This window comes from Siniperca chuatsi, linkage group LG11, assembly GCF_020085105.1.
Source record: "Siniperca chuatsi isolate FFG_IHB_CAS linkage group LG11, ASM2008510v1, whole genome shotgun sequence".
Lineage (NCBI taxonomy): Eukaryota > Metazoa > Chordata > Actinopteri > Centrarchiformes > Sinipercidae > Siniperca > Siniperca chuatsi.
In genome coordinates this window covers 28,958,297-28,983,996 of record NC_058052.1, presented here as the reverse complement: position 1 = coordinate 28,983,996, position 25,700 = coordinate 28,958,297, and the positions used below count along the sequence as shown (strand labels likewise).

The following is a 25,700-nucleotide window of genomic DNA, read 5'->3' as shown; positions in this document are numbered from 1 at the left end:
CTCGGAGGTCTGAGAGTCATTTTTATTCAAAGTTTCAGAAACCTCAACAGTGCAGCATTTGCGTCTCGTTAAATGCTGATTAAATATTTCATTTCCAGGCTGTTTGAATAAGAGAAACCACATGAATACACAGTATTAGTAAACACACAGACAGCCTCTACTGGACTCTAATGGAGATTCGACAAAGTGAAAGTGAAACTTTACTACATAAAGCACAACGCCTTTTCTGAAAATAACGGAGAAAGAAGGATGATTAATCCTCATCGATAAAACACTCGACACATTCTTAACGTGTTCGTGTTGCACAGCCCGCTAACTGTTTCTCTTTCGTTCAAAACACTTTGGGTTTCAGGAGAGAGAACATTTAAGAAATGTAGAACTTGTTATTCCAAAACAAAAAACACTCCAGGTAAGTCAAAATTATTAAATGTAGGTTTTAGATCTATAGTTTTGATTTAATGTCTCGTTATTAACAGTCTAAATCGTCATAATATTAAAAATGTATCTCCAGATCAAAATTGTTAAATAGTCAAAATAAATATAAAATTCAAAAAGGATAATCATGACAGTGTCTTATAATTTTGACTTTTTTTTATCATTTTAATTTGACTTACTGTCAATAATTTTGACCCCAAAAAAAAGCCCAAATTTAAACTTTATAATTAAAGATTGTTCACTTAAGTCCAAATGGTGATAGTTTGATTTACTATTTCTTAATTTTGACTGAAATATTCTGACAGAGTCAGAATTATCTCATAATTTAATGACTTCACACGTCATTTTTACTTACAATGAGTATTTTTTATTTTTGTCATTAATAACATTTTAAATCTTTTTCTTCCTGGCATCAGTGGGCTTCCATAAAATGTCTCATTTTCATTGACTGGAGAGATAAACGAGGCACCGCGAACTGATACAGAGAAACTGCTAACAGGTGAGTAACATTTGAACTCTTGTAAACCTGCTCTGATGATGTCACTGCTCACACTAAAGACAGGTGAGACGTGCTGCGTTCCAGATCGGACAGAAAATTGGAAATTTCACTTTCCCACAAGATTGAAGAAGCAGATCAGCTCTTCAGGTAACAACAAGTCAACACACACTTTGTAAACACAACACAGATTTACGTCTAATGTTCATCCTCAAACACGTCTCAGATCCACTTTCACTTTCTTGAATTAATAATAAAATGTTCAACAGATAGTTGAAAAATCCTAAAAATAATTCTCTGTAGCAGACTTATATTCCAACTTTGTCTGGGATGGCGAATTTAAGTACTTTCAAGGTGTTGTTTGGTGAAATTCGAGGACTCCAGATGGTCCGTTAGACGACACACAACGCGCAGAAATAAACTGAAATCAATTCTATTTAAAGAGAACACAAAAACAAAATATAAATTAATTAAAAAAGGACATTTATGAAGTAGAAAGGAACAAAACACTTTCATTTCAATGAAGCCTCATGGGGAAATAATTCATTTAAAACCTGCTGTTTGTATTTTCTTTAACAAAATGTTCTTAAATTCATTTTTAAAAGCCTTTTTTTTTTTTTTGGTGACTTCTGTGTTGTAACATGTTGATAAAAACCAAAGTACAACTTCCTGTTTACGGTGTCCGTGTGCACCTGGAACGCAGCGCTCGTCTCCTCTGCAGGTAAACAAACATCAGAGTCCGACTCTGCTGGAGGTTATTCTGCAAATTAAAGTCCAGTTCTGCAGAGTTCTGGTTCATGCAGGATGAGATGACGCTCCTGAAGCTGCTCAAGATGGGATTTTATTTCCTGCTCGTCACTGATTGGCCTCAGGCGGCTCAGCTTCCATTGGCTGGCTGCCGAAGCCGCTGTCGACCGTGGCGTCTGATTGGACAGAAAAACATGAATAAGGTGAGTGTGGCTGCAGTTTGAATCAGAACCGTCTACTTATCTGTGAATCCACTGAGCACGTTTTATTTACAGCAACTTTATTTATAGTGACAAAACTTTATTTATACGTCATGTAGAAACAAGCTGAAATCTGTGAATTACAGACTTTCAATGAAAAAGGCGCAAAAACGTGTTGGAATGAAATCACTTTACATGTAAACAGACTTTTATAGTTTTATTTTCTTACATTGTACGCACTGTTTTTGTGTGTATAAACAGTGAAACAATGTTTTTTAGCAACTTGAACTGTTCAATATTAATATGTTGATTGATTATCACTAAAGATTAGTTTTTTTTGGGGTTCCTGGCAGCTTTATACTTTATTAAAATTGGCAAAATGAGAAAACTGAGTTTGTACTTAAAAGGTGGAGAATGCGATTGTGTAGAAATCTAAAACCATGACAAAGAGCGAACAATGACACAGCAAGTAATGTAACTAACGTTAGCTAGGTTGAGGGTTAGCTTAGCTAGGTTGTAGGTTAGTTTAGCTAGGTTGCGGGTTAGCAAACTGTCGCTACAGCTGCTGCTGCGAAGCTAACAGCCAGAGAGGACGAGACGGTTTCCCAGAGCGATCACAGCAGCTCCAGACAGCGACGCTCACAACTCTCCTGCTGCTACAGCTAACATCACAACAGCAGCAGATCTTGGCAAACTAGAAAGTCAACTGATGGTCAGTCGTTTAACGTCACCTGACACACAAATCGTGGCTGGAACAGTGTTTGTTAGTTTCCCGTTTACAGAGCCGGGGCTGAGTACAAACACCGGAGGGTTTTTCAGCGCTCGCACTGAACGCACAGCTAGCGGACAGCTAGCGCACCGCGAGGAGAGATTCGCAGAATCTGACAAACTGGATTAGAATCGCTGACCCCGCCTTTAAATAAAGGCCACAGTGAATATATAAGGACCGTTTAAAAGCTGCTAAACGAAGACAAACATGGATGCAGAGAAGGTGGTCAAATATTAACCAAAATGAAGCCGGACTCTGGAGGGTTTTCATTTTCTTTGTGTGTGTGCGGGTATTACTAAAGTTGTGGGGACATAAATCTGTTTACACAGTCACATTGTGGGGACTCACCTTCCTTATGGGGACAAAATGCAAGTCCCCGTAATGTAAATCATTAAGTTTTAGGGTGAAGGGTTTAAGGTTAGGGTAAGTCTCCGGGAAATGAATGTAAGTGGATGTAATAAACACGACTGCGTGTGTGTTACCTGTGCTGTGTTTGTCGTCTCGTAGCTCGGTGTTTCTCAGCAGTCGGACTCCTTCTGTCAGACCGAGAGACTGAAGAGCTTCAACCAGACCTTCGACCGGACCGCCACCCAGCTGCACACAAACAGACGCGGGTCATCAGACAGGTGACGCTGTACCGCGCTCCGTCGACAAAGTGTAAAAAGAGTGTGAAACCTGATACAATGGAAGCGTATCACATCCTGTGCAGACAGCTGATTGGCTGTAGCGGACGTGTTACCTTGTAGTGCTGCAGCAGGTGTTGGCAGGGCGTTGGACTGTCCAGGTACAGGTGAGTCAGCGTCATCATCCCCAGCTTCTCCGCCAGTTTCCTCCAGGGAACGTCTCCGACGCTCAGCACCTCCACCAGCCGGGACAGCGTGTCCTCGTCCAGCCCCGAAGCCTCCACCTCTGCAACGCAGACACGGGTTTGTTACTTTACGAGTCAAGATTTCTCTGCTTCCTCTCCCTTCGTTAGTTACCGACTTTATCTGCAATGTTGTTGTTAACTTGCACAAGATCAAACATGAAAAACAGCGTCTTTCTTCCTGTTAGCTTTAGTTTGAACTTTGTTTCTGTTTCTCAGCGAGCTTCAATTCAGCGCAGAGGAAGTTCAGCACGAGAGTGTCGGGTTACTCCAGGTGGACTGATGAATAACGAACCTTCACTCGGTTTCATCTTCTTACTGCTGTGACGACTCGACTTCGGACTCTGTCTGGAGTTTAACAGGTTCCTCACCTGCGGAGAGGAGACGTTATCATCTTTGTCTTCAGATTGATTCTGTAGCGTTATTATGCCCTTTACTTTTATTTTGAAGGGATAACTCAGTTACCTTTTGGCATTTAGCGAGGTCCAGAGGGGTGTGTCCTCCCGCAGGTCTCTTGCGAGGGTTGACTGGCTGTGAGGCGGCCCCTCGCTCTTTGACCTCCTCTCTGATCGGTTCATCTTCGTCCTGCTCTTCTTCTGAAGAGGAGCTGAAGAAGAGCGGCTCGTCGTTCTCCACGTTCTTATCAGCGCCTGAAGAACAGCCTTCATTTAGTCACTCGGGTACGTTTATGTCTTTATTTCTATTGAACGTCGTAGGACTGAAGCTTTTCCTCTGATTCGGCACAAATATGTAAACAGACACTTCAAAGATGTGATTTAGCTCATTTCAGGTTTCTTTATGTCCTCGGTGGGTCTGTATCTTACACAGAGAACAGAAGCACAAAACAAATTTACTATTCAGTCTGCAAGTTACACATTTGAGAGTGTGGAGGCTCATAAGATTCATAAGAGCACGGTCAGTTTGGAGCGTCCGGTCACGCTCAGTGAAGTCAGTGGAAATCTGCTCGAAAGCTGTTTAAGTGCGCAAAAATAGACACACTTTATGTCTGAGAGACTGAAAACGACCTTAAAACTAGTTAATCTACCAACATATGAACTGGGACTTTAGTTGTCAACACATTTAGATTTTTAAAACACAGCTGTCGACTGTTGCTTTCTCTCCATCTGGTGTTTGAAAACTGCTTCTGTCTCTGCTTTTATTCTAACTCAACACGGCTAACAGCTGACTCTCCTCACAACAGTGAGCTTACCTTCACCAGGTAGATCATTCCTCATCTCTCAACATACTCATCTTCCATAATTCATGCAACTCATTTATTATAATACAGTTAACAACCTCCAACGTGTGTTAACTCCAAGCTAATCTCCGTAAACAGATATCTGCAGGCTGGGACCAGATTTTGGTTTCGGAAGCGTTCTGGTTTCCATTTGTAGCCACGTTCGAGCGGGCTTTGGTTGCGTGCAGGTAAGCAAAAGGGAGGCAGAACGCATCGGCTGAAATGCAATCGGCTATCGTCTGACGACGATTTAGCTTTTTATTAGCTTTTCTTTTTTAAATGTATCTACATTCCGGTTTAGAGATTACCATTCTCGCGTCTCAAGTTCCTAATCGGACTGTAAACAACGACCGGCGCACGGAAGAAGAAGCCTTGGCCCGCTATCCGGATCTCCGCTGGCTACACCGGAAACCCCGGGGCCGTTGCCCCCCGAGGCTAAATCGTCGTCAGACTGACTCCAAGCCAACTCACCTCAGCACATCTAACCCCTCGTTAACGCCTCACTTCAACACTTCACCTCCAGGTCAAACTGACCACATGATGTCAGCTGGGGCATCAGAGAGAAAATCCCTGCTGTCGCTCACAAATGTTGACTTCACGAACTTAGTTTAGTTTCACTCGTCGTTTATTTGCCTCCATACTCTCGGTCTGTGTGTTTCACCTGCAGCGACGAGCATGGAGCAGAGCGTCGGTGAGCCCAGACTGGCTGCCAGGTGGAGAGCTGTGTTTCCTCCAAACGTGCACGCGTTGACGTCCGCCTTCAACTGTAAACAACACAAACGGAGTGAGTGACACTGTGATGTCGCTGATGAGTAGGTGTACAGGTGTGTGTGTGTGTGTGTGTGTGAGTCTCGTACCTCTGTGATGAGTGTGCAGGCCACCTTGAACAGGTTCTCTCTGACGGCCAGGTGGAGGACGGTGTTTCCACTCTTCTGCTCAGGTGCGTTGATTTTGGCTCCGCCCTCCACCAGCAGACGGAGGCAGCGCTCGCCGTCCCTCCTCACCGCCAGGTGGAGAGGATGAAGACCTGGGACAGCGTGAAATACAGGTGATACTTCACATACCGGCTTCAAAAGTTACCATATAAAATGTTCTAACACTCAGCAGTGTCAGCAGCCACCCGAATATCTTTGCATCAGATTAATGTAGAGCCTTTTCCATTTCGGTTTCTCATTATGTCCCTAATGTCCTGGGCTACAGTTCTGAATACAATAAACATTTGTTATTATTTCATACTTATTATAATGGCCCAACGTGCGCTCTAAACAATTATATAAATGACTTGCCTTCCTGTATCGAACGTACACACAGTTTATGTAGAAAGAGATCTGAGAGACTAAAATACAGCTAATAATGTCATTTGTTATTTTTAGGAAAAGTATTGCAGTAACTGGAAAATATTTCACATGGTTAGTTTTAATAAAATCTGTGGCTCACCGTGGTAGTCAGGGGTGTTGACCAGGTGAGCGTGACGTTCCCCCAGGTGAGCCAGCAGGGGGCGGAGTGTGGCGTTGTCTCCGGCCAGCGCCGCCAGGTGGAGGGGACTGCGGCCATCTTTGTCCAGCAGGCTGGGGTCAGCCCCCGCCCTCAGCAACACCTCCACCACCTTCACCTGCCGGGTGATCACCGCCAGGTGGAGAGGAGTCTGCAGAGACAACAGGAGGTGAAGGAGTTAGTGGTCAGGTAAGATGGTTGGTTTTATAAGTTACCTGGGAGAGAGGGATTTACAGTAGATACCTGTGTCAAGCGATTAGCTGCGTGAGGATACCACCTGTAGATATTTACCTGTCTGTGGTGAGTTGGGATTAGTCAAGGTTGAGAGATGAATTAGCTATGAACTAGTTACCAGAGGTGTTTTGGTTTGTTGGGCTGCTGTCAGAAGTAGTTAGCTGTATTGTAGTGAGTTGGTTGGATTCATTTTGGTACATTGCTGTGTTGAAGTGAGTTAGCGAGGAGTTAACTACCTGTCAGAGGTGGTTAATTTTGTTGAGAGGAGTTAACTAGGAGTTAGCTACCTGTTACAGGTAGTTAGATATATTGAGGTAAATCATTTGGATTAATTATGGCAGATTACTGTGTCCAGATACAGGTTGAATGGGAGTTAACCACCTGTGGAAGCTGTTAGCATTGTTGTAAGAGTTAGCAAGAAGTTAGTTACCTGTCGAAGGTGGTTAGCTCTGTTCAGGTAAGTAAACTAGCGTTGGCTACCTGTTGCAGGAAGTTAGTTGTGTTTAAGTGAGTTAACAAGCAGTTAACAACCTATTTGAGGTGGTTTGCTGTGTTGAGGTGAGCTGACCTCGAGTTCACAACTAGTTGAAGGTAGTTAGCTGTATTATGGTAAATTAGTTGCATGAATTATGGTAGATTATTATGTTGAGAGATGAGGTAGTTAGAAATTATCTACCTGTTGAAGGTGAGTTACCTGTTTTGAGGTGAGTTAGCAAGGAGTTAGCTGCCTGTTAGAGGTTGTTAGCTTTGTTGACATGAGTACTGTGTTAAGACACAGGGTGGTTCGCGTTGCTAAGATGAGTTAGCTACCTGTCGGAGGTGGTTGGCTGTGTTGAGGATGTTTTGCTGCTGGCTGCTGAGCAGAGTGTGGATCAGCTGCTGGATCACACCTGTCTGCTGATGGATGATGGCCAGGTGCAAAGGACTGTGGGAAAACAAAAAACACAACATCAATTCAGACATGTATGTCTTTTCGATGTTGATCCTTCTGGTTGTGGCGTCATCTCAGCCAGCTTGTAGGACAAAAAAAGTAATAAAATGAAGTTTAAAAAAAACTCACGTGTCTCCGTTGCCGTCCTGGACGCCACAGAGGTGTCTCTGGATTGCCAGAAGGACCCGGGCGTCCCCGGTGCTGCAGTACTGCAGCAGGGCAGCAGCGGTCTGTCTGGCGCTCTGAGAGGCTCTGCTGTGGAGGGTGGCAGCTGGAAACACAAAGCAGGACTTTTTAAAAAGAGAGGAGATCAAATATTAAATTTGAGCATGTACACGAACAGGGTGACATCATCTGCAAACAATAAGAACATGTTGTTATGGTAACGTGTAAAAGGACTTCCCTTTAATGCAATATCTTACCAATCTGATACAGCTGCTGTTGTAGTGGCGAGCCAGTCTGTCCTGTTGTCTGTCCTGTTGTCTGTCCTCCCGTCTGTCCGTCTGGCTGTTGCTGGGTAACCCCTGTCTGAGGGGCGGAGCCTGACATCTGAGCCCCTGCCCCTCCGCCGAAGCCTGTGAAGAAAACTCCTCCCATTCCTCCTCCTGCTCCTCCTGCTCCATTCATCTGCTGGTTGAACTGGAACCCTGCAGAAGGAAACAAAGTCCACAGTGAACTCCGAGTGTGACAGAAAACTAAACGACATTATACAATAATCTTCATAATCTTCTGTATGACTATACACAAACATCGTATGTTCATATAAAAAGCACATTACATTTTTCTTATTAGTGTTGAAATGTGGAAATCCCCACTCCTAAGGCTCCTATCCTTTCAGAAAGTTAAAATCTCTACCTCCTCCTCCTCCTCCAGCTCCTCCTCCTCCAAATCCCGCAGCTCCTCCTCCTCTTCCTCCTCCTCTCCAGGGGTCATAGTGAGGCAGCGGCTTCTGCTTCTTCCTCAGCACCTCCTCTTTGTCTGAAAGAGAGCAGGAGAGGAGAGGAAGGGGGAAGAAAGATCGGAAATGTAAAAGGTAATAAAAGCAGAACAGAAGCCGAAAACACGTTTTCTTCGCCTGAAATTTACTTCATTTTTTGTTTTCATTATAAACATCTGAGTGAGTAGGAGAGGACTGAAACTCGCTGCATGGCAACTGTTTCCACTGAGGGAAACCCCGAAACCTTTAACCCCAAAAACACGTCTTCCTGGGGATTTACAGGTTATCTGTGTATTTGTTCCATCTGTTACACGAATGCAGCGATGTTGGTGCGGTGGCTGACCTTGGACCTGTGGTATGTAGGTGAACTGTTTGGGGTCGCTGCTGTCGCCGGCCTTTTTCCTCTTCAGCTGCAGGAAGACGGTGACGGGCCGCTCGATCTCTGCGCTGTGATACGGCGGCGTTTTGAACACGATGGCATACTGAGGAGACAGAAGACAGGATGTATGAGTAACACTGACAACCAATCAGGATTAACTTTAAACCTGCATTAAACCACAGTTTGTGTTATAATTCTGCTGCACAAAGGCTAGTTTCCTGAGTCATGAATTTAGGTCCATAGATGGAGTTGCAAGCTCCGGTAAAAGCCAGTAAGTGGACCTTTAAATAAGTTTATTTGGTTTAAATTCTGTTTCAAAGGTCAAGAATTAACTTTAAAGCTCAAATTCTTATCGGCCGTCTTCAAACTCACAGTTCAGACGGTTTAACTGTTGAGTTGTTCATGTGATTATCCTGTGCTCAAGTTGTTAACCTTAAGCTTAGTTTGAATTCATCTCTTCATTTGTTTGGAAACAAGTAAAAAACTCTCTCACTCTCACCACATCGGTTAGTTTTTGCTTTAAGAAAATCGGATTTTCTTAAGGCTTAAAGACACAGGAGCACAGATGGACTACCAGAGGAAAACAAATATGGCTTTAAACAAGGATCAGTGAGATTTAGATTTGGCGTTGCACAGATGATCTCAGCAGTGAGGTTTCACAAAGGCTGCGGGAAAGCATCGAGTTCAGACTCCACATTTAAAAAAGTGAATTCAAAGTGAAACGTGTGGCTGCAGAAGCAGACACCTTTCACAAAACGTGCTACACGAGTTCAATTTCTTTCTGAACATCGTTATTTAAAGAGCATGTATGTACATATTACTGCCAAATATTAATCCTGCACATGCACATACTGTACGTGACTCACTTCATGTAAATAAAGTAATATCTTACGTTACAATATTTATTCTTTGCACTCTGTTTGTTTCCACCTTTCAGACTCTCGTACGTAGACCCTGTATGTTGTTGGTCATCGTTGCTTTTTATACAATATTATATATTATACAGATATTTTCTCTCTTTGCTCAGTTTAGTTGTCCTTGTTTTTAGCTGTTTGTCTGTTTCCAGCTTCCTGTAAATTGTTCACATAATAAAACGCAACAAAGCTGATTCTGAAATGTTTAATCAGATAAGATGTTTAAAAAAAGTTTGTGTGTGTGTGTGTGGTGTACCTGTGTGTGTGTGTGTGTGTGTGTGTGTGTGTGTGTGTGTGTGTGTGTGTGTGTGTGTGTGTGTATAGACAGTTTGAAGGAATTCCCCCGTTCAGCTCAGATAAAAGATGGCTGCTGGTTGTTATTCTGTCTGTTCCAAAACAATTATCACTTGCTTGATGTCACTGACAGACAGGGTGTGTGAGACTTATTAACACACACACACACACACACACACACACACACACACACACACCCGGCTCTGTACCTGTTTGTGAACGTCTGTGGGTGAGAAGTCACCGAACGCCTCCCAGCCTCCCTCGTCGTCCTCCTCGTAGAAACGGATCTCAATGTCGTCTGTAAGGAGCAGCACAGATGCATGATGGGACATTTCTCCAGCTTCAGAGACCGTAAAATAATAATCAGAAGCATAAAATAAACAGATAATAAGTCTTTATCCGCTACCAGCTTAGTGCTTGATGTTACACCAACAATAATTACGCCAGCCAGCGGTGGGAAGTCCATGTACAGGCGCTTTACTCTGCTACTTCATACTTCTGCTCCGCTACATCTCAGAGGAAATATTGTACTTTTTAATTCTACTACATTTATAAATTGTTACTTTGCAGATTCAGATTAAAACTAAATATAATCCACTAATAAATGATGTAATATTACAGATTAAACTACCAGCAGAATATAAAGTAAAACGAGCTCCAGCTTCAGCAGCTGCAGCTTTAAAGTGATCAACACATTAATGCAGCAATAATTAGAATATATATTATTCTGCATAACGAGCACTTTGACTTTGGTGCTTTAAGTTTATTTTGATGCTGATGCTTTTGTACTTTTACTCCAGTAAAGTTTTGAATGCAGGACTTTAACTTGTAGCACAGCAGGCGGCTTCACTCTGTTTCTGCAGTAACAGAGCCGAGCTGACGCCGGCGCACACTATGAAGTCTTATTGACACGTGGAATCAAATCAAATGTTTTCACCTTTCTGGACTTTGTCACAGAGCAGGAAGATCTCGTCTCCTCCGAGCACCGAGCCGCACGTCTTATCCATCCGAGAGATCTTCAGGTTGGAGGCGTTCGGAGATTCTGCAGGTGAAACACAAACAGATTTCTGATGGTTCATTATATGAATCCGTCGTTTACTCGTCCTCCACTCATTCACCGTGACAGAGTCGGGTGGACGCACGGACTGCTTCTTACTTGCAAAAGACAAACGTGGAACTGATAACTGAGCGTCGGGAACATCAGTACTTTCCTCAGACACATTCAGTCAGAGAAACTCAAACTACTGAGACTAAAAGCCTTTAAACCGTGCAAACATTTCACTTCAGCTTGAGTTCAAAGCAGCTTCCTTTTTAAACGTCCTCATTCCTGAGAAACATCGGATGGTTAAAGACAGTAAATCCTTTTTCTTCCATGCAGATCTCCATCAGTAAAAGGTGAGATTTTGGGATGCTGGGACTCACTGCTGTCGTAGATGGGGTTGGAGACGACGGGTTTCAGCGCTCTGGTGAACCCTCCGTTGCTGTCCTGCAGGTAGGCGGTGAACTTTAACCGGACGATGTTCAGGTCCATCACCTTCCCCAGCTCCTTGGCCTCCTTCAGGATGGAGATCTCCTCTGCATCTGGAGGAGGACAGACAGCAGAGCGTCAGACGCACCTGAGACAGTTATTTTACGCTTCTGTCTCTGGGGAGATTGGGACAAATCAGGTCTTTGTTCTGCGTTTGTGTCCACAGTCTAAACCTTCACATCTGTCGTGAGAGCAGAATCAGCATTTACAGGTTTTCATTCCTGTCACCGGTTGTCCACATCACTGTTTAACCTGCGTTTTTTTATCCGCGTCTCATCCTGATCTAATGCCATTTTAAAAAAAATGTGATTTATTGTTGGATCTACAAAAGACGCTGCATACAATACGGCCCCCGAACCAAAACAACAAAAATATAAACCACAAAATCACACGCTGAAATAAAAGAATAAAACTAAAAACAGGTGTTCGATCAATACGGGCCTAAAACAATTCAAAGCAAACACGACGACACGTTTAAAACGTTCAAACTGTGCAGGACGAAGCTGCTCACCTGAGCGGAGGTCAGGCAGGTATGGACGAACATTTACACCAACAGATGAAAACTTGGTATAAAAATACTCAAGGTGAGTCAAAAGCACGAGATATTAACTTATGAGATGAGAGAATAAGACAAAAGTCAAAACTACGTCCAAAGTTTGAGACGGTAAATCTGAATTTTGACGCCAAAATAATGAGAATAGAAAGTAGAGAATTTGAATCAGAATTTTGAGATCGGAAGAGTCAAACGGTTTGTTCCTACCGGTCCACAGGTGAGTCGGGGGGGCGGAGCTTACCTGTCAGGTGACAGTGAGCTCCTTTCTGTCTCTTCCTCTCGTCTCTCAGCCTCCGGCTCAAAACCTCCACCACACCTTTCTTGGTCACGTGGAGGATCCCCAGGTTACTGAAGCTACAGGAAGTGACATCACCAGACAGAATATTTCACTATTTCACATTTTACATCATTTCACATATACTGTGTGTATATGTACACATATCTCCAACTGTTTGGATACTTATTCATGTCTTTGGCTGGTTTTCAGCTGCAGCACAACACCTGACAAAGTCTCGCTTTATTTACTCACATGTTGTTTTTTTAAAAACAATCTATATTCATGCATTAAGTTAAATCCACTTCATATAGTAGTTTTATGAATTTAATCTAACAGGTGTTGGACTCACTGAGAGGAAATAGTTCTTTTATTATTATTATTTATTAATAATGTTTGTCACATTTGTCTGTTTTTAATGTTTCAGTAATTTAGCAACGCAGGTTAGCTCCCCCGTTCCCTTCTGACATTTTGTAGTTTTTATTTTTTCCTTCTACTTCTCTTTCCTACTTCTTTAATAAAATCCCCCTGAAGGTTTGAATTCCATCATCAGTGTTATGAATCATTTAGCTCTTTATTTGTTTGTATAAGAAATATAAGTGTTTCCTGAGCCATTAAAAAAAGAAAATTCTGACTTCCTCTTTGGAGATTTTCTCCAGAAAGAATGATGGAATAAAAACATGAAAACTTTCCTCCCTGACTCCTCATCTGTTTGTTGTGACGATAAAGGAGCTTCGGGGGATTCTGCTGCCGTTTGATATCTATATATACATCTAAGTGTTGGTAAAGATGCAGCGCTGTGATTGGATACTGACGAGGCTATGAGGTCGTTGGGGCCGACGTCGAGCGTGCAGGTGCCGTTCTCGGTGCAGTGACGTCCCACCAGACTGTGAGCGTGAACACGAGGAGGGTCGGAGTGGGTGACCAGCTGGACCTCCACCCGGGCGTTACCCACGTAGTTATTAATCTGAGACAGACAGAAAACAAGGGAACAGCTGATCCACTTTTCTGATTTGAGTCATAATGAAACTGGAAGAGTTTCTGTTAACTTATTTGCTGTGTCACAATATAAACCAATGTAACATAAGTCAAACTTGTGATCAAACAGCTGCTTATTTCCGCCTCCAGCAGCGACAGAGTCACATGACGCTTCATCAGGAGGCGTGTCAGAGTCACATGACGCTTCAGGCGAGTTTGTGTTGGAAACATCCGGCTCTTTAGCAGCTAGATGCTCCGCTATGTTCAGCAGCTGCTCTCTGACTGCGTCTGGCTGCTGTTTGCTGCTGAGCAGGTAGCGTTCAGCGAGTTCATCAGAACCACTGAGACTGAACCAGACAGGAAATGTGCTGCAACACCAAAACTAGCAGCTAAAAGAGGCTAAAAGGCTCCGTGGAGCTGCGGAGACGGAGACGGTTCTCTGTGGGTTCTCAGCTACGAGCGACACCATTTACACATCAGTCATTTTGATTAAATGTTAAATTTGTAAAAAACAAAACAAAACATTGATTAGAGCAGCTTTAACTATTTTCCATGCCATGATATCATATATAACCTGCCTTCTCTCCACCAGCATCTCTTCATGGACGCTTTGTTTTGTCAGTCTTCCAGAAACACGTATTGAGTAATATATTAACACCTTGTCTTTTTCACAAAGATAAAATAATTATTATTTTGTTAGCATTCAACAACAGCGTATCCCATGAGGCCTTGACACTGATTCATTCGGGATGGATGGTACAGGAGAGATGAGAAAGCTTGCGAACGTTCACCTCAGTTTAATCATCACAGAGTTGGTCGGTTGAGGGTAAAAGCGATGTGCTTGGTCAGCATGGCAGTGTGCAGGGTGGGTTCATGTGGACATAAGGCTCACGCAGCAGCTCAAAAGAACACGTTCACAACTACAAACAGCACGTCGTAGCTGCTGGGAATGAAGCCGAGGTTGTCGACATGTTGTGAAAGCGTCGTCAGAGTGTTGTTGATGTTACTCACCTTCACGGTCGGGTAGGTTCTCCTGTTCTTCTCGCTGGAGGCCCCTGGGAGCCCTCCGTGGGACGGACCCTCACACTCATAACGGAAACGAAAGCCCCTCTGGGAACACAAACACACGTGTTTACTGAGCGGTTGGTAGTTAATAACGTCTTTGTGTGTGTGTCTCCTGGACTCTTCCACCAATCAGAGCGCCGAGAGTTCATCTGGACAAACATCTCGGGTTTGTAATCGATAAAAGTCTGTTTTTATTTTAGAAATACTAAGTTTTCTTATAGAAAGAATAAAACCTGTATCATCCACATTTCTTTCTGTGCTGGACTACGGATCCGTCGTATGCAAACACAGCAGACTCTGTTTCCCATGGTGCTCTCTGTTCATTACAAACTCCACCTCTTATTGCGTTTTCTCTAACAGAGTTGACTGACTATTCTCTCATTATGCTATCTAGACATGAATATGGCGTTTGTGGTTCAGGGTTCGGACTGAAGGGGGGTCTTCATGTTCAGTTCTTCGAGCCTCAGTCTGACTTCACTTCAGGAACCTACGAAATCTCCTTCTGTGCGTTTAAAACCTTTAGTTATGATAAACTTATCTCGCTGTGTTTCTATGTAACTACTTTATTTGGTTGGTATTTTAGAATAGAGTTATGTGTTTTAGGATTTTATTTATCCATTAAAATGTATTTTTTTATTTTTAGATTTTTAGTTTTTATCTTATATTTTTGTTGGGTACTTTTTTGTGTTTGTATTATTTTTAAATTGTCTGTTTTAATCCTGTTTTTGTGTTCCTTATAGCATTGACTGCTGTTATTGTATAAAGGATCATAAAGTCCTGATCACTCTCCGTTTGCGTCTTTACACCTCTGAGCAGAACAACAGAGTCACAGGAAGTCGGACTCAGCTGCAGTAACAAGCAGTTTGTGTAATTTTATTTCAGGTTTGTACATCCACTGATTGCGTAAACCTGGTTCTTCTTTTCTCTTCATACCAGAACTGATTGATTTGCATACAGACAGTCGGAGGACTCAGTGTCACATGACCTTTAGCTGCAGAAACTCCCTGACTTCCTGCAGCTCAGCTACTCAGTCCCACGTTGTTATATGACTGTTGGGAAAACCCTGGACTAAAGGAACAGACTGTTACAGTAACATGTGGATCAACCTGAAGAGGGGAATCACCACAGTGTGTTTGTGTGTGTGTGTGTGTGTATTTAGGTGAACAGGCCTTTTGTTCTTACATTTGTTCTTCATTCTGTCTAAAACTCCCTAAACAACAACACTTGTACACGAGTATTTGGCTTCATGTTTCACAATATTTATTTATATATTTACACATATGTACATTGCATTATACTATTTATATCACTATACTACATGTTATTATTATGCGTTTATATTATATTATTATATGTTTTATCATATTCATTCCAACTATATTTACTTCATTGTATTATAACTGTATAGTGTGTGTATCTTACATATACTGCACACACATTATATATAACATATTTCTTATACAGTATACTGTATTTATTAGTCAAAGCTATACCTATATACTTATACTACATATACAGTTCACACATCGTGGCTGCTGGAGCACTACTTTACCTCTTTTGCACAATTCATTTGTCACCTCTTTCATTTCTTTAATCTCTTATTTTATTTTCTTAAATCATTTCATTCAAAGAGTTCTGTATCTGTTTTGTTACCTCTCAGTCTGACTCTGAATTTTCTCTCGGGGATCAATAAAGTCTTATCGTATCTCATCTTAAAACTAAAATTCCAAACTGCTGTCCTCCATCTTTAGTTTCTTCTGTTTGGTTCTTGTGAAATGCAGACATTTTGTTTTTTTTAAAGAATACTCCAGTTTATCATTGCACTCCTGTAAAATTGTCGGACTCACAATAGACAGTTCGAAACCTGGTGCCTACATTACCCACAATGCAACTGGAGAGCAGACAGTTGGGTGTGAGATTCAGGTGTGTTATGCTAGTAGCGGCTAATGTAGCCTGGACCCTGTAGCCTGCAGCAGAGATGAGCAGCGGGCTGCAGAGGTCTGGTGAGCTCACTTCTTTCTAACTCCACACCAACAGATCTGTTTCATTTTCAAACTTGTAGTCTTCAGCCCCAACCGATTTTAGCATGAAAAGCTAAATTTACCATCAAACTATCTGCTGATCATCAAAGAAAAAACATCACAGCTTTGTGCCCTTTTGAAATGCCAACATTGTGTCTTTTTGGAGTTTAGAACAAGTTATTAATTAATAAAAGAGGTCTGGAGGTCATCAGACTAACCTGGAGAAGGCCTGGTTTGTTGTGGGGCCAATGGCATACAAAATGGTGTCATCAGCATAAAAGTGGACATTGCAATGCTCAGTTGGAGAATAAATATTGATAATGTACAGTAAATAGCAGCGGGCCTAATGTTAATCCGTGTGGGAAACCTTTATCCACGCACCACATACTTCATTCTTTGTCCAGAAAGCTTTCTATATTTTTACATAAAAATGTATTTTAATTGTTTTATCTTCACATGAATATTAACTCTACGCTCTGTCATCTCTGACAGTTTCTTTCTTCCTACTTGTTGCTTTTAGCCCAGCTGGTCCACAAACTGAATGTACTGTTGAAAGTCACTTTGTACAGTAAGAGTAGAAACTAAATGCCAATAATGTAAATGTGAGGTTGTAAGTTTGTACAATTACTAGACAAAAAAGTAAAATATTAGCCTCACCTGTTTGGGCTCCTCGATGATTTGAATGTAAGGACCATGAGCTGAAACACAAATAAAAGTTCAGTTAATGACACAAACAGAAACTGTTACTATGCCTACCTAAAATTCAGTGGTCACAATGACTGATGGTTTCTGGATGTCACCATCCACTTTCACTATTTCACCAGCTACAGCACTTACACCTAGTAAAAAGGTAGATTGAGGTGTTTTCCCCACTAGTAAATTATAGAACGTGTAGCTCTAGATTCCAAGGCACTGTTCATTTACAGTTTGTGGACAAACGTGGTCTCTGTTTCTTGTAACAAGAGAATACTAGAAAGTTCAGGTTGGGTTTCCCAAGCACTGATGGGTACTGTTGTTTTTGAGAAAACCGTAGGTCTGATTTCCTACCTTTGTTGCATCTGTAATATCTCAACTGTCTGTAATAAAGGCACAAAAATGCCCAAAATACTATCCAGCTATCATGGCCAGGTTCTAGAAAGACTTGAGGACTCAGCAAAGGTATTGAGTAGTCTCAAAGAGGTTCTAGAGAGTGAGACCCTCTTTTAAACTAAGTAAGAACAGGTTCATGAGAACTTGCAGACTATAAAAATTGTAGGTCTAGATTTTTAGGGTCTGGGAGGTTCTAAAATGTCCCATTACTTGTTTCCAGGTATGGTTTTAAAGAAATTCCATTTATTTCACCATACTGACGGACGTTCTGGACATTTATCAGGTACTCAACACAAGCTTCTGAAAAGACTAGACTGGGTTTCTAGACACTGTTGGCCTCAATAAGTTACTGTGTTGCTAGGTTTTACCTGAAAAAGCTGAACCGATGTTTCCAGGTGCAAATAAGAGGTTCTAGAAAGTGCAGCAAAGAGTTTCCCAGGAACTTGCAAGTACTAGGAGGTTCTCGAAATAATTATTATGTCTGGGCTTCAGGTGAGTCAGGTACTAGAAGGTTTTGAGAAGTCTAAGCTCATGTTTCAATATCTCAAACAAGAGGTTGGTATTGTAATGGATTACTAAATACTTGTAGGTCTAGGTTTTTAGGTACTCACTGGAGGTTCAAGAAAGCAAAAGGTTCTACATAAGCCGGGTTGCTGAACCACCTAGCGGCTTGCCACCAGATAGGGCACCCACCTGTCACTCAAAGCGGCCACGCCCCTTAATTATGCAGAACTTTAAGCCTTAATATAATTTAAATGGGTGAGTTATAAAAAAATTCACACCTCCCTCACAATGTCACGAAGGGGGAAATTAACTAGAGAGACCAAAACCGTTTTTTGTACCAGGCTGTAAACATGAAAATGGTAAATTATAGCGGAGAACCAGGTACTTCATCAGTAATCTATATGGATAATGTTTTTTCCAGGTACGAGTTCTGGCCGAGCAGTGAGAACACCGGACTGGATCACGAGTACTGAGGCCTGGGCGCTGGTACAGATTATCTGCTCGACTCAAGTCTGGTAAATTATTTCGGAAACAATGATAAAGATGAGGTACAAACTTCAGTGTAAACTGTCTTCTTCAGCTTTAAATACTGTGGCACAAAATGGAGCTGACTTGAAATATGGTCTAATAAAACAATAAAAGAATGCCATTTGAAAGAAAAGATTAATTGCATGACAATCAAATATCGGTTATTTTAACATTTAGAATCAACCTGGGACATTTATTTAAACATAATTATGGTTTGAGAACTGAGTCACCAGTGGCTACGGTTCTGACTGATGAATCTAAACTATACAGACAATATTTTGGAAGTAAACTGGAATTAAGTCTGTCTGTGTTACACCTGTCTGCATACCTGTCTCAGGTATGTAGGGTTCAGTCTTTATGTCCACTGGGGGAATGTAGTCGTACGGCATCAAATTCATCTGCAGCTGAAGAAGAAGAAGAAAAACTGTTTTTAGCATCTAAAACTGTAAGAGAACATTTGCCAGTTTGTAAACGCACCTTACAATCAATCACACAGAGAATCAATCAAAATCCATCTACAGCATCTATCTTCATGGTTTCCACGGAGCCCCAAGGTCCCAAAAGATGACATTTACGCACAACATACAAAAAAATGTCGTCATTCGAGACTTCGGGGGCTCCACAGTTGTCTTGTAGTGAATGAATCATTAATCATCCGTTATCACTTTACATCTCTGGTCTCAGGTATCAAAATTATTAGCTGATTGGTCAGTTAGTTGATTATATGAATCATTTCTTCATCAAAAACATGATCTGGATCCAGAGTGTCTGGTGTGAAGTTTTGTTCACTGAATCTCTTTGGGTTTCTGGACACTTTGAAATTAACAACCTGAAGGTAAAACTTTGGGCTCTGAGAACATTCATCACCATTTCTAACATCAAAAGACCAAAGGAAGTGCTTAGTCAAACTGGAATTTAAATGAAAATAAGAGTGAAAGTCCTTTTCACAATATTAGTCACGTTAACTCTGTTCTTTATTTAGCACTTGATTTTTACACATTTTGAGATGAATGTATTCACCCGTGGGAGGAAAATAACACCAGTACGAGCTTAAATCAAGGACAATAAGATTCTGAGGAATCTGATAACATCTCATCCTGCTGAATTCAAGACTATTGTCAGTTCTACAGTTACTGCTAATGTTTGCCCCGTTGGCTCATATTAGTCTTCTAAGTATTGTTTTATCTGTTTGCCATCGCAGCCAGGTCTCCCTCTCTTGCCCGGTTAAATAAAGGTTAAATCAAATAAAAAGAAACATTTCAGAGCCGGCTGTTGTCTGTCAAATACTCTGCATTTAAACGTGAAGGTTGTGAACGTGGTGAAGTTACAGGAAGAACCAGCTGAGCTCAGATTCAAAGCAGGAAACTGTTTGAAACTCCAAGCTCCCACACTGTGTTTGAAGTTGAAGATGCAAATTAGTTTAACTCTGCATCATTAAAAAATACCAACTTCTGCAGAAATTGGAATTTTTTCTGATTGCATAATTTAGAGTAAAAGACTGCAGACAGGATTCAAACTCAGTGACGGACATCTACACTGTTGTGCTGCTCTGATAAACTTTCTGTTACTTAAGTTGATGTTTTCTTTCCAGCGGATTTGGAGGCCGACACTACGAGAGCAGCGTTTTGTTTTCAGAGTTTTGTAATCTGAAACTCTGTTGAGAAAACTGAGCAATCAGAAAATTCCCAGTTTTTCTTTATCACTTCATTACAGTGCAAACTGCTGACGTCTGTCCCGACGGATCAGACACAGCGAGGGAACTCTGAGGTTCACAAAAGCATTTCATTTTTCTTTGTGTGACTTTTGCATCACGTTCTGAACTACATATCTTTTCTACACGTTCCTCAAACTGGAAAATCACAAGTTCACAAAGAGCTTTGACCTCGATTTAACAGGGTCAGTTTGGGAACCTCCTCTGCAGAGGTTCTACCTGGTAACAGGTAGAACTGAAATAAGGTTAAAGAAGCTGAGAACAATTAACAAAGGAGCCAAATCTACACATTCACAGATCTGAGTTTCTTTCACAGCTTTACAAAGGCTGATTAAAAAAAGTTCAAAACCTTCTTCACCTTTTCTGACTTTTTTAAATCAATAAGAACAAAGGAAACCACACTGCTGCCGGGCAACATTACAGAGATCATCATGACGGGCAGCAGCTCCCCGTGTTATCCATAAATACATCTAAACGGTCATTACTCCAATGAATATATTATCCGTTTTATCCATCTTGCTGCGTAGAAATAATTTCTCAGTGGCAGAAAATCTTTTTGACCCTTACAGGAGCCCTGACACAGGAAGCCCTACACTCAGTAAACCAGTCGATTAGCTGAAAAAGTCATCAACTGTCAGGTTACTGAGTCGAGGACAGCGCTCACAAATATAAACTGTCAGTGTGAATGTTTGAACAGAAGAGGACTCACTTCACTGTCGTAGACGTTCATGAACTGAGCTTCAGTCATCCTGCGGCACAAACAAACAGCAGTTAGAGGCTTTAAAGCTGATTTACAGAGTTTACACACACACACACACACACACACACACACACACAGAGGAAACGTGTGTGTGTTCGTAGTAAACATGGTATCTGACCTGACTCCCCTCGTCTGTCGCCGCTGAAGTGTAAAAGTCCCCGACACGACGGACGAGGAAACAACAAATAAACAAAGTGAACGGCAGAATAAAACCTGCAGCACTTTCACTTTCACGACGGACGAGAGAGGCTCAAACGCAACACCTCTCTCTCTTCTTCTTCTCTGCTGTTGTTCTTTCTCCCTCCCTCCCTCTCTCTGCTCTCCCTCTCTCTCTCTCTGTGTGTCTCTGTGTCGTTTTACCCCCCCCCTCCCCTCCCCTAGGCCTGTTTTCAGTCACTTCCTGGAAGTGGCCGGGCGGAGGAAAACCCCCAGAATTCCAGATCAGCTCTGAAGGGGGGGGGGGCGTGGCTACTGATGATGATGTCACCGTGCTGCAGCTGATAGTACGCTGAGGAGCAAAGGTTTTCTATGAAGGGAGCCAGGAAAGCTTTAAAGACCCGGACAGAAAAAGACACAAAGAAAATAAGAACTGTCCTCTGCTGACAGGAAGTGCTTCCATGCAACCAAAATAAAGTCCAGAAAACTTTGGAAAGAGTTTGACATTTTAGGAAAAACATTTGTTTTCTTCCTGAGAGTCAGATGTTCAGACGGATACCGCTCTCGTGTCTGCACGGTAAATATGAAGCTACAGCCAGCAGCTGCTTAGCTTAGCTTAGCATAAAGACTGGAAACAGGGGGAAACGGCTAGCATGGCTCTGTGCAAAGCTAATAAAATCCGCCTACCAGAAGCTCTAAAGCTGAAAAAACTAAGTGGAAAAACTACACGTGGTTTTATGTTTGTTTTTTATACAGAAAACAAATTATATCTTTAAATTTAACACCTAAACATAGCATGCTGGTGTTAGCATTTAGCTCAAAGCACTGCAGAGCTGCTAGCTAGTGACATCTGGGATTATTTCTGACATTTTGTAGACTAAAAGACAAATTAACAAATGAAAAGAGAAATTGTTAAATAAATCTCAACAGAAACAACTCGAGACCAGACTGCAGAAGAGTTAAAGCAGACAGAGACAAACCTGATGTTTCATGTTCAGACCTCCAGCCTGTCTTTACTTCCTCTTTGCTCGTCTTTCTGTCTTTCTGGTGGTTTCTGGTTCGTCAGTTTGACTTCCTGTCTCTCCTCGGCTCTACGACATCAGAAAAGCGCGCCTCGCGGCAGAATCTGACTCAAATCTGATCTGATTCGTCTCTTTCTCCCAACTTCAACCCAGTCCCCGGCGGAAGGGACGGCCCCCTCGACGACAGCAGCCAATCAGATCGAGACGATCCTCATTAACATAAACCCACAGCAGGTACAGTAAGAGCGAGGCAGGCAGAGGAGAGAAAACCCGAGGGGGAAGTTTGGGGTTCGGGGTATTTCTGTGTGACCTCTAACCTCTGCAGGAATCCACTGAGGTGATTTTACTTTTCTGTTTCCCTGAAACAGGTCAGCCAGTTTCTATTAACCTGCTCTGACTCCGCCACAAACTCCCCCACAACACCTGAGTGAAAGTGACCAAACCCACCCCTCTGCATGTTGACACCAACAAAGAAGAAGAACTGCTCTTCCCTCTCTTTATTTCAAACCAGGCTTCTCAGAAAAACCATCACTTTGCATGTCAGCGGTACTTTACAGAGCTGGAGGAGGCGTTGGGATCGTTTGCTCAAGAATAACCTGACAGCAGTCCGTCGCACGTTAAAGCTCCGCGTCCGGTTAGAGCGTAATCAGCTGTTTGCACTGTAACCATAGCAACGGACTGGATTTAGTTTGATTCTGAAGAAAAATAACTCAACATGAGCTCATGGTGCGAAGTTACAGGGAGTGGACAGCTTACAGAGGAGACGCAGACAGGAAGTGGGGGGGACGAGACGCAACCGAGGCTCCCAGCTGCTCTCGAACCGTGGATGTTGCAGTTTTGTGGTTACAGTCTTAACCACGCCTTCATGACTGTTTGAGACAGTCATGATCGAACACCTTCCCTCCTGTGAAGGGCCCTGCAGGTCCCTGCAGGTCCCTGCTGGTCCCAGGTCCTGATCCTTCTCAGCACCGTGCTGCCAACAGTCACAGCGTTGGTCAGCATTTGCTGGTTTTCACAACGCACTTTCAGGCAGGAGGCCGTCAGCTGATCCGCGGTCTGCCTCCTCCCTGTCTGCGGTACCGAGAGGGTTAACTAGAACTCCACCAAGTCTACCAGGTCTTTCATTGTCCATTCATCTACAGATCATTTATTATTTTCTACTCGATCTACTTTGATCTACGGTCTGAAACCCGAAGAGGTTCAGTCCCAGTGACATGAAACGGAGAGCCACCGCGCTTCGGACCGACAAATGACTTCGACGCGTCGCCGCGTGGCTGTTGGACTCACGGCAGATCCACGCCGACGCGACGTAGGAGGGCAGGCGAGACCGTCTTCAAGCGTCTTCTGCTGTCAAGCGGAGCCGAGCTGTTCTTCTAACGTTAACGTTACGCAGGAAACATTTAACAAAACCAAAACCTCAGACCGTCTTCGGGACGTCTCTACGTCAGATCAGTTCGCACACACGGCTGTTTTGGCGCTCGTGTAAAGAAATGGTTCATTAGCTCCGTCAGCACTAACACTCAATGGCACCTTACTGCCCTCAGTCTGTCCTCATGTACCTGCCTGCATGTCTTCTTCTATCTGAGCTTCTGCTCTGCATGTTTCACTTCGTGTCTGATAATAATGTTATTATTTAGTCCATATTATCTCACCTGTGCACAGCAAACACACCTGAGAGACACCTCTCGACACAGTCTGAACCTGAACCTGAACCTGAACCTGAACCTGCGCGCAGACCTCTGGAGACACAGCAGCCGTCAGACTCTTTAAAAGTTAGTTTTCACAGCTCTGCAGGGTTTGTCCATCGTTGCTGACGTTCGTTTCACACCTGCAGGTGGCGCTAACGCGACAAGATGCGCAGCAACGGCGGCGAAGAGGAAGACGATGCAGGTTTCGCTTTTGTTGGGTTTTTTTTTTTCAAAGAAAACCCGACTTTGCAAATGTTTTATGGAGGATGGAGATGGATTCAGTTCTGAACGTAAACGCTCGTCCGGGAGCTTTAATATGTGACGTCACTAAAAACCAGCAGCCTTCCAGATTGCACTGCATGGCCACAAATATGTGGACACCCGGACTCACCAGAGCGAAGACATCAGATCTTCACAAACGCTCCTCCGCCTTTAACACAGAAGACGTACCTCAGGGCTCCGGCCATGATGATGAAGGCGATGAAGGCGATGAAGGCTCCCTGCAGGAGGAGGCTGATCTGCTCTTCCTCCTTCTAGGATTTTCCTGCAGACGCCAAATCAGGAGTTAATCACCACTCACAGCTCAGAGAGTGTGTGTGTGTGTGTGTGTGTGATGGAGTCATATCTAAATACATCAGTGGGAATTTCCACTCTTCCTCCTCCTCCTCCTCCTCCTCCCCGGTGATTACTTGGGGACAATCCTCAACTTCCAGCCCGACTGAACAAACAACAAGCTGCTGCTTCTGTTCCCCGACTCCCTCAGAGTCACGTGCTTCACCTCTGTGGTTAGCCTAGCTTAGCACAAAGACTGAAAGCAGGGGGAAACTGTTAGCCTAGCTTAGCACAGAGACTGAAAGCAGGGGGGAAACTGTTAGCCTAGCTTATCCTGAGCCGCGTATCCTGCTCCCCTGAGGACGAATCTCTTTGGAGTTTTGCTCAATCGATCCCAACTAAAAGGTCCACTTACTAGCTTTTTCTGAAGCTTTTCAACCGCATCTCATGGTCTTCATCAGTGGATGTAGTTTGCTCAGTCATCAAGGGGGTTTTCATAACAGCCAATGAGCTTGCATGTAAACAGATCCATCTGCAGCTGAAAGCTCCACATAAAGCTAGTAAGTGGACCTTGAGTTTTGAGTAGCCACTGTTAGTTTATAAATGACGTCAGGCTGAAAACGGGTCCTTTAATTGAATATTTTTGTAGTTTTTAAACTTTTTAAAAAGGCGGCTCCTTACGTTCAGGTGAAGGTCCGTTCAATCACAGAAATCCTGCGCTCAGGTGACCGACTGATCCAGGTGAAGACGCGAACCTGGATTAGTTCGACCACCTTCGAGGATTTATCCAGAAATAATAAGAAAACTTCCTGCAGAAAACAAAGAATATAAATATGAAAAACAAATAATAAAAAGCATCTGATGTGTTGAGTAATAAAGCATCCTCTGAACGTGAGGCACAAACATCTTAACTGAAGCTGAAACTAACGGGTCGAACCTGCAAACACTGAAAACAGATCCCGCTCGGAGTTATCGATGAGTTATCGATGAGTTATCGATCAGCGGCGGTCTGTGTTAGAATAAGTGCGTTTAAAGGTGAGTCTTACCTGTCTGTCTGTCCCCGAAAAATGACAAAACTCCCAACTGGATCAAACGTCAGAACAGCAGCAATACACCTCAGACTACTTCCTGTCTGTGCTTTTCAAAATAAAACTAGCTGGAGGGGAAACGACATTTATTTCTGCTCCTACTTTATTAGTTTTAGTTTTAGTCTGATATTTGCACTTCGTAGCTTTTGTAGTGTTTTTTTTTTTAGTTCTGTCGGTTTTTGTACTTTTGTCAGGTAACTGGTTGGAAATAAAAGCTGCTTATATGAAGTCAGTAATGTGCTGTAAGTTAC

General features: G+C 42.7%; 1 protein-coding gene across 6 annotated transcripts; it reads right to left on the bottom strand.

Moving 5' to 3' along the window:
• Position 1: 1 nt before the first annotated feature.
• Positions 2 to 25,545, bottom strand: nfkb2 (nuclear factor of kappa light polypeptide gene enhancer in B-cells 2 (p49/p100)). Of its 6 annotated transcripts, none has more exons than XM_044213911.1 (25): positions 25,408 to 25,545; positions 25,043 to 25,170; positions 24,260 to 24,353; positions 20,893 to 20,932; positions 18,801 to 18,876; positions 17,009 to 17,049; positions 14,277 to 14,375; positions 13,103 to 13,254; positions 12,255 to 12,367; positions 11,355 to 11,513; positions 10,870 to 10,974; positions 10,142 to 10,230; positions 8,689 to 8,827; positions 8,264 to 8,386; positions 7,831 to 8,055; positions 7,538 to 7,679; positions 7,288 to 7,402; positions 6,187 to 6,394; positions 5,607 to 5,776; positions 5,411 to 5,513; positions 3,978 to 4,162; positions 3,808 to 3,883; positions 3,387 to 3,556; positions 3,130 to 3,241; positions 2 to 1,854 (listed from the first exon to the last, which is right to left on the bottom strand). In XM_044213911.1, exons 3-25 carry the CDS (start codon positions 24,274 to 24,276, stop codon positions 1,787 to 1,789), a joined length of 2,727 nt encoding a protein of 908 aa, XP_044069846.1. In that variant the 5' UTR covers positions 24,277 to 24,353; positions 25,043 to 25,170; positions 25,408 to 25,545; the 3' UTR covers positions 2 to 1,786. The 6 variants fall into 6 exon arrangements, with proteins under 6 accessions (XP_044069846.1, XP_044069848.1, XP_044069847.1 ...); XM_044213913.1 differs by having other exon boundaries at positions 8,267 to 8,386; XM_044213912.1 differs by having other exon boundaries at positions 25,299 to 25,414.
• Positions 25,546 to 25,700: the final 155 nt, after the last annotated feature.

Bases quoted from the DNA above. Each gene is read 5' to 3' on its own strand.
- nfkb2 (XM_044213911.1), bottom strand. The intron at 12,368-13,102 runs GTCAGTATCCAA...CACTTCCTGTAG, and splicing joins CCCAACGACCTCATAGCCTC to CTTCAGTAACCTGGGGATCC. The intron at 7,680-7,830 runs GTAAGATATTGC...TTGTGTTTCCAG, and splicing joins ACAGCAGCTGTATCAGATTG to CTGCCACCCTCCACAGCAGA.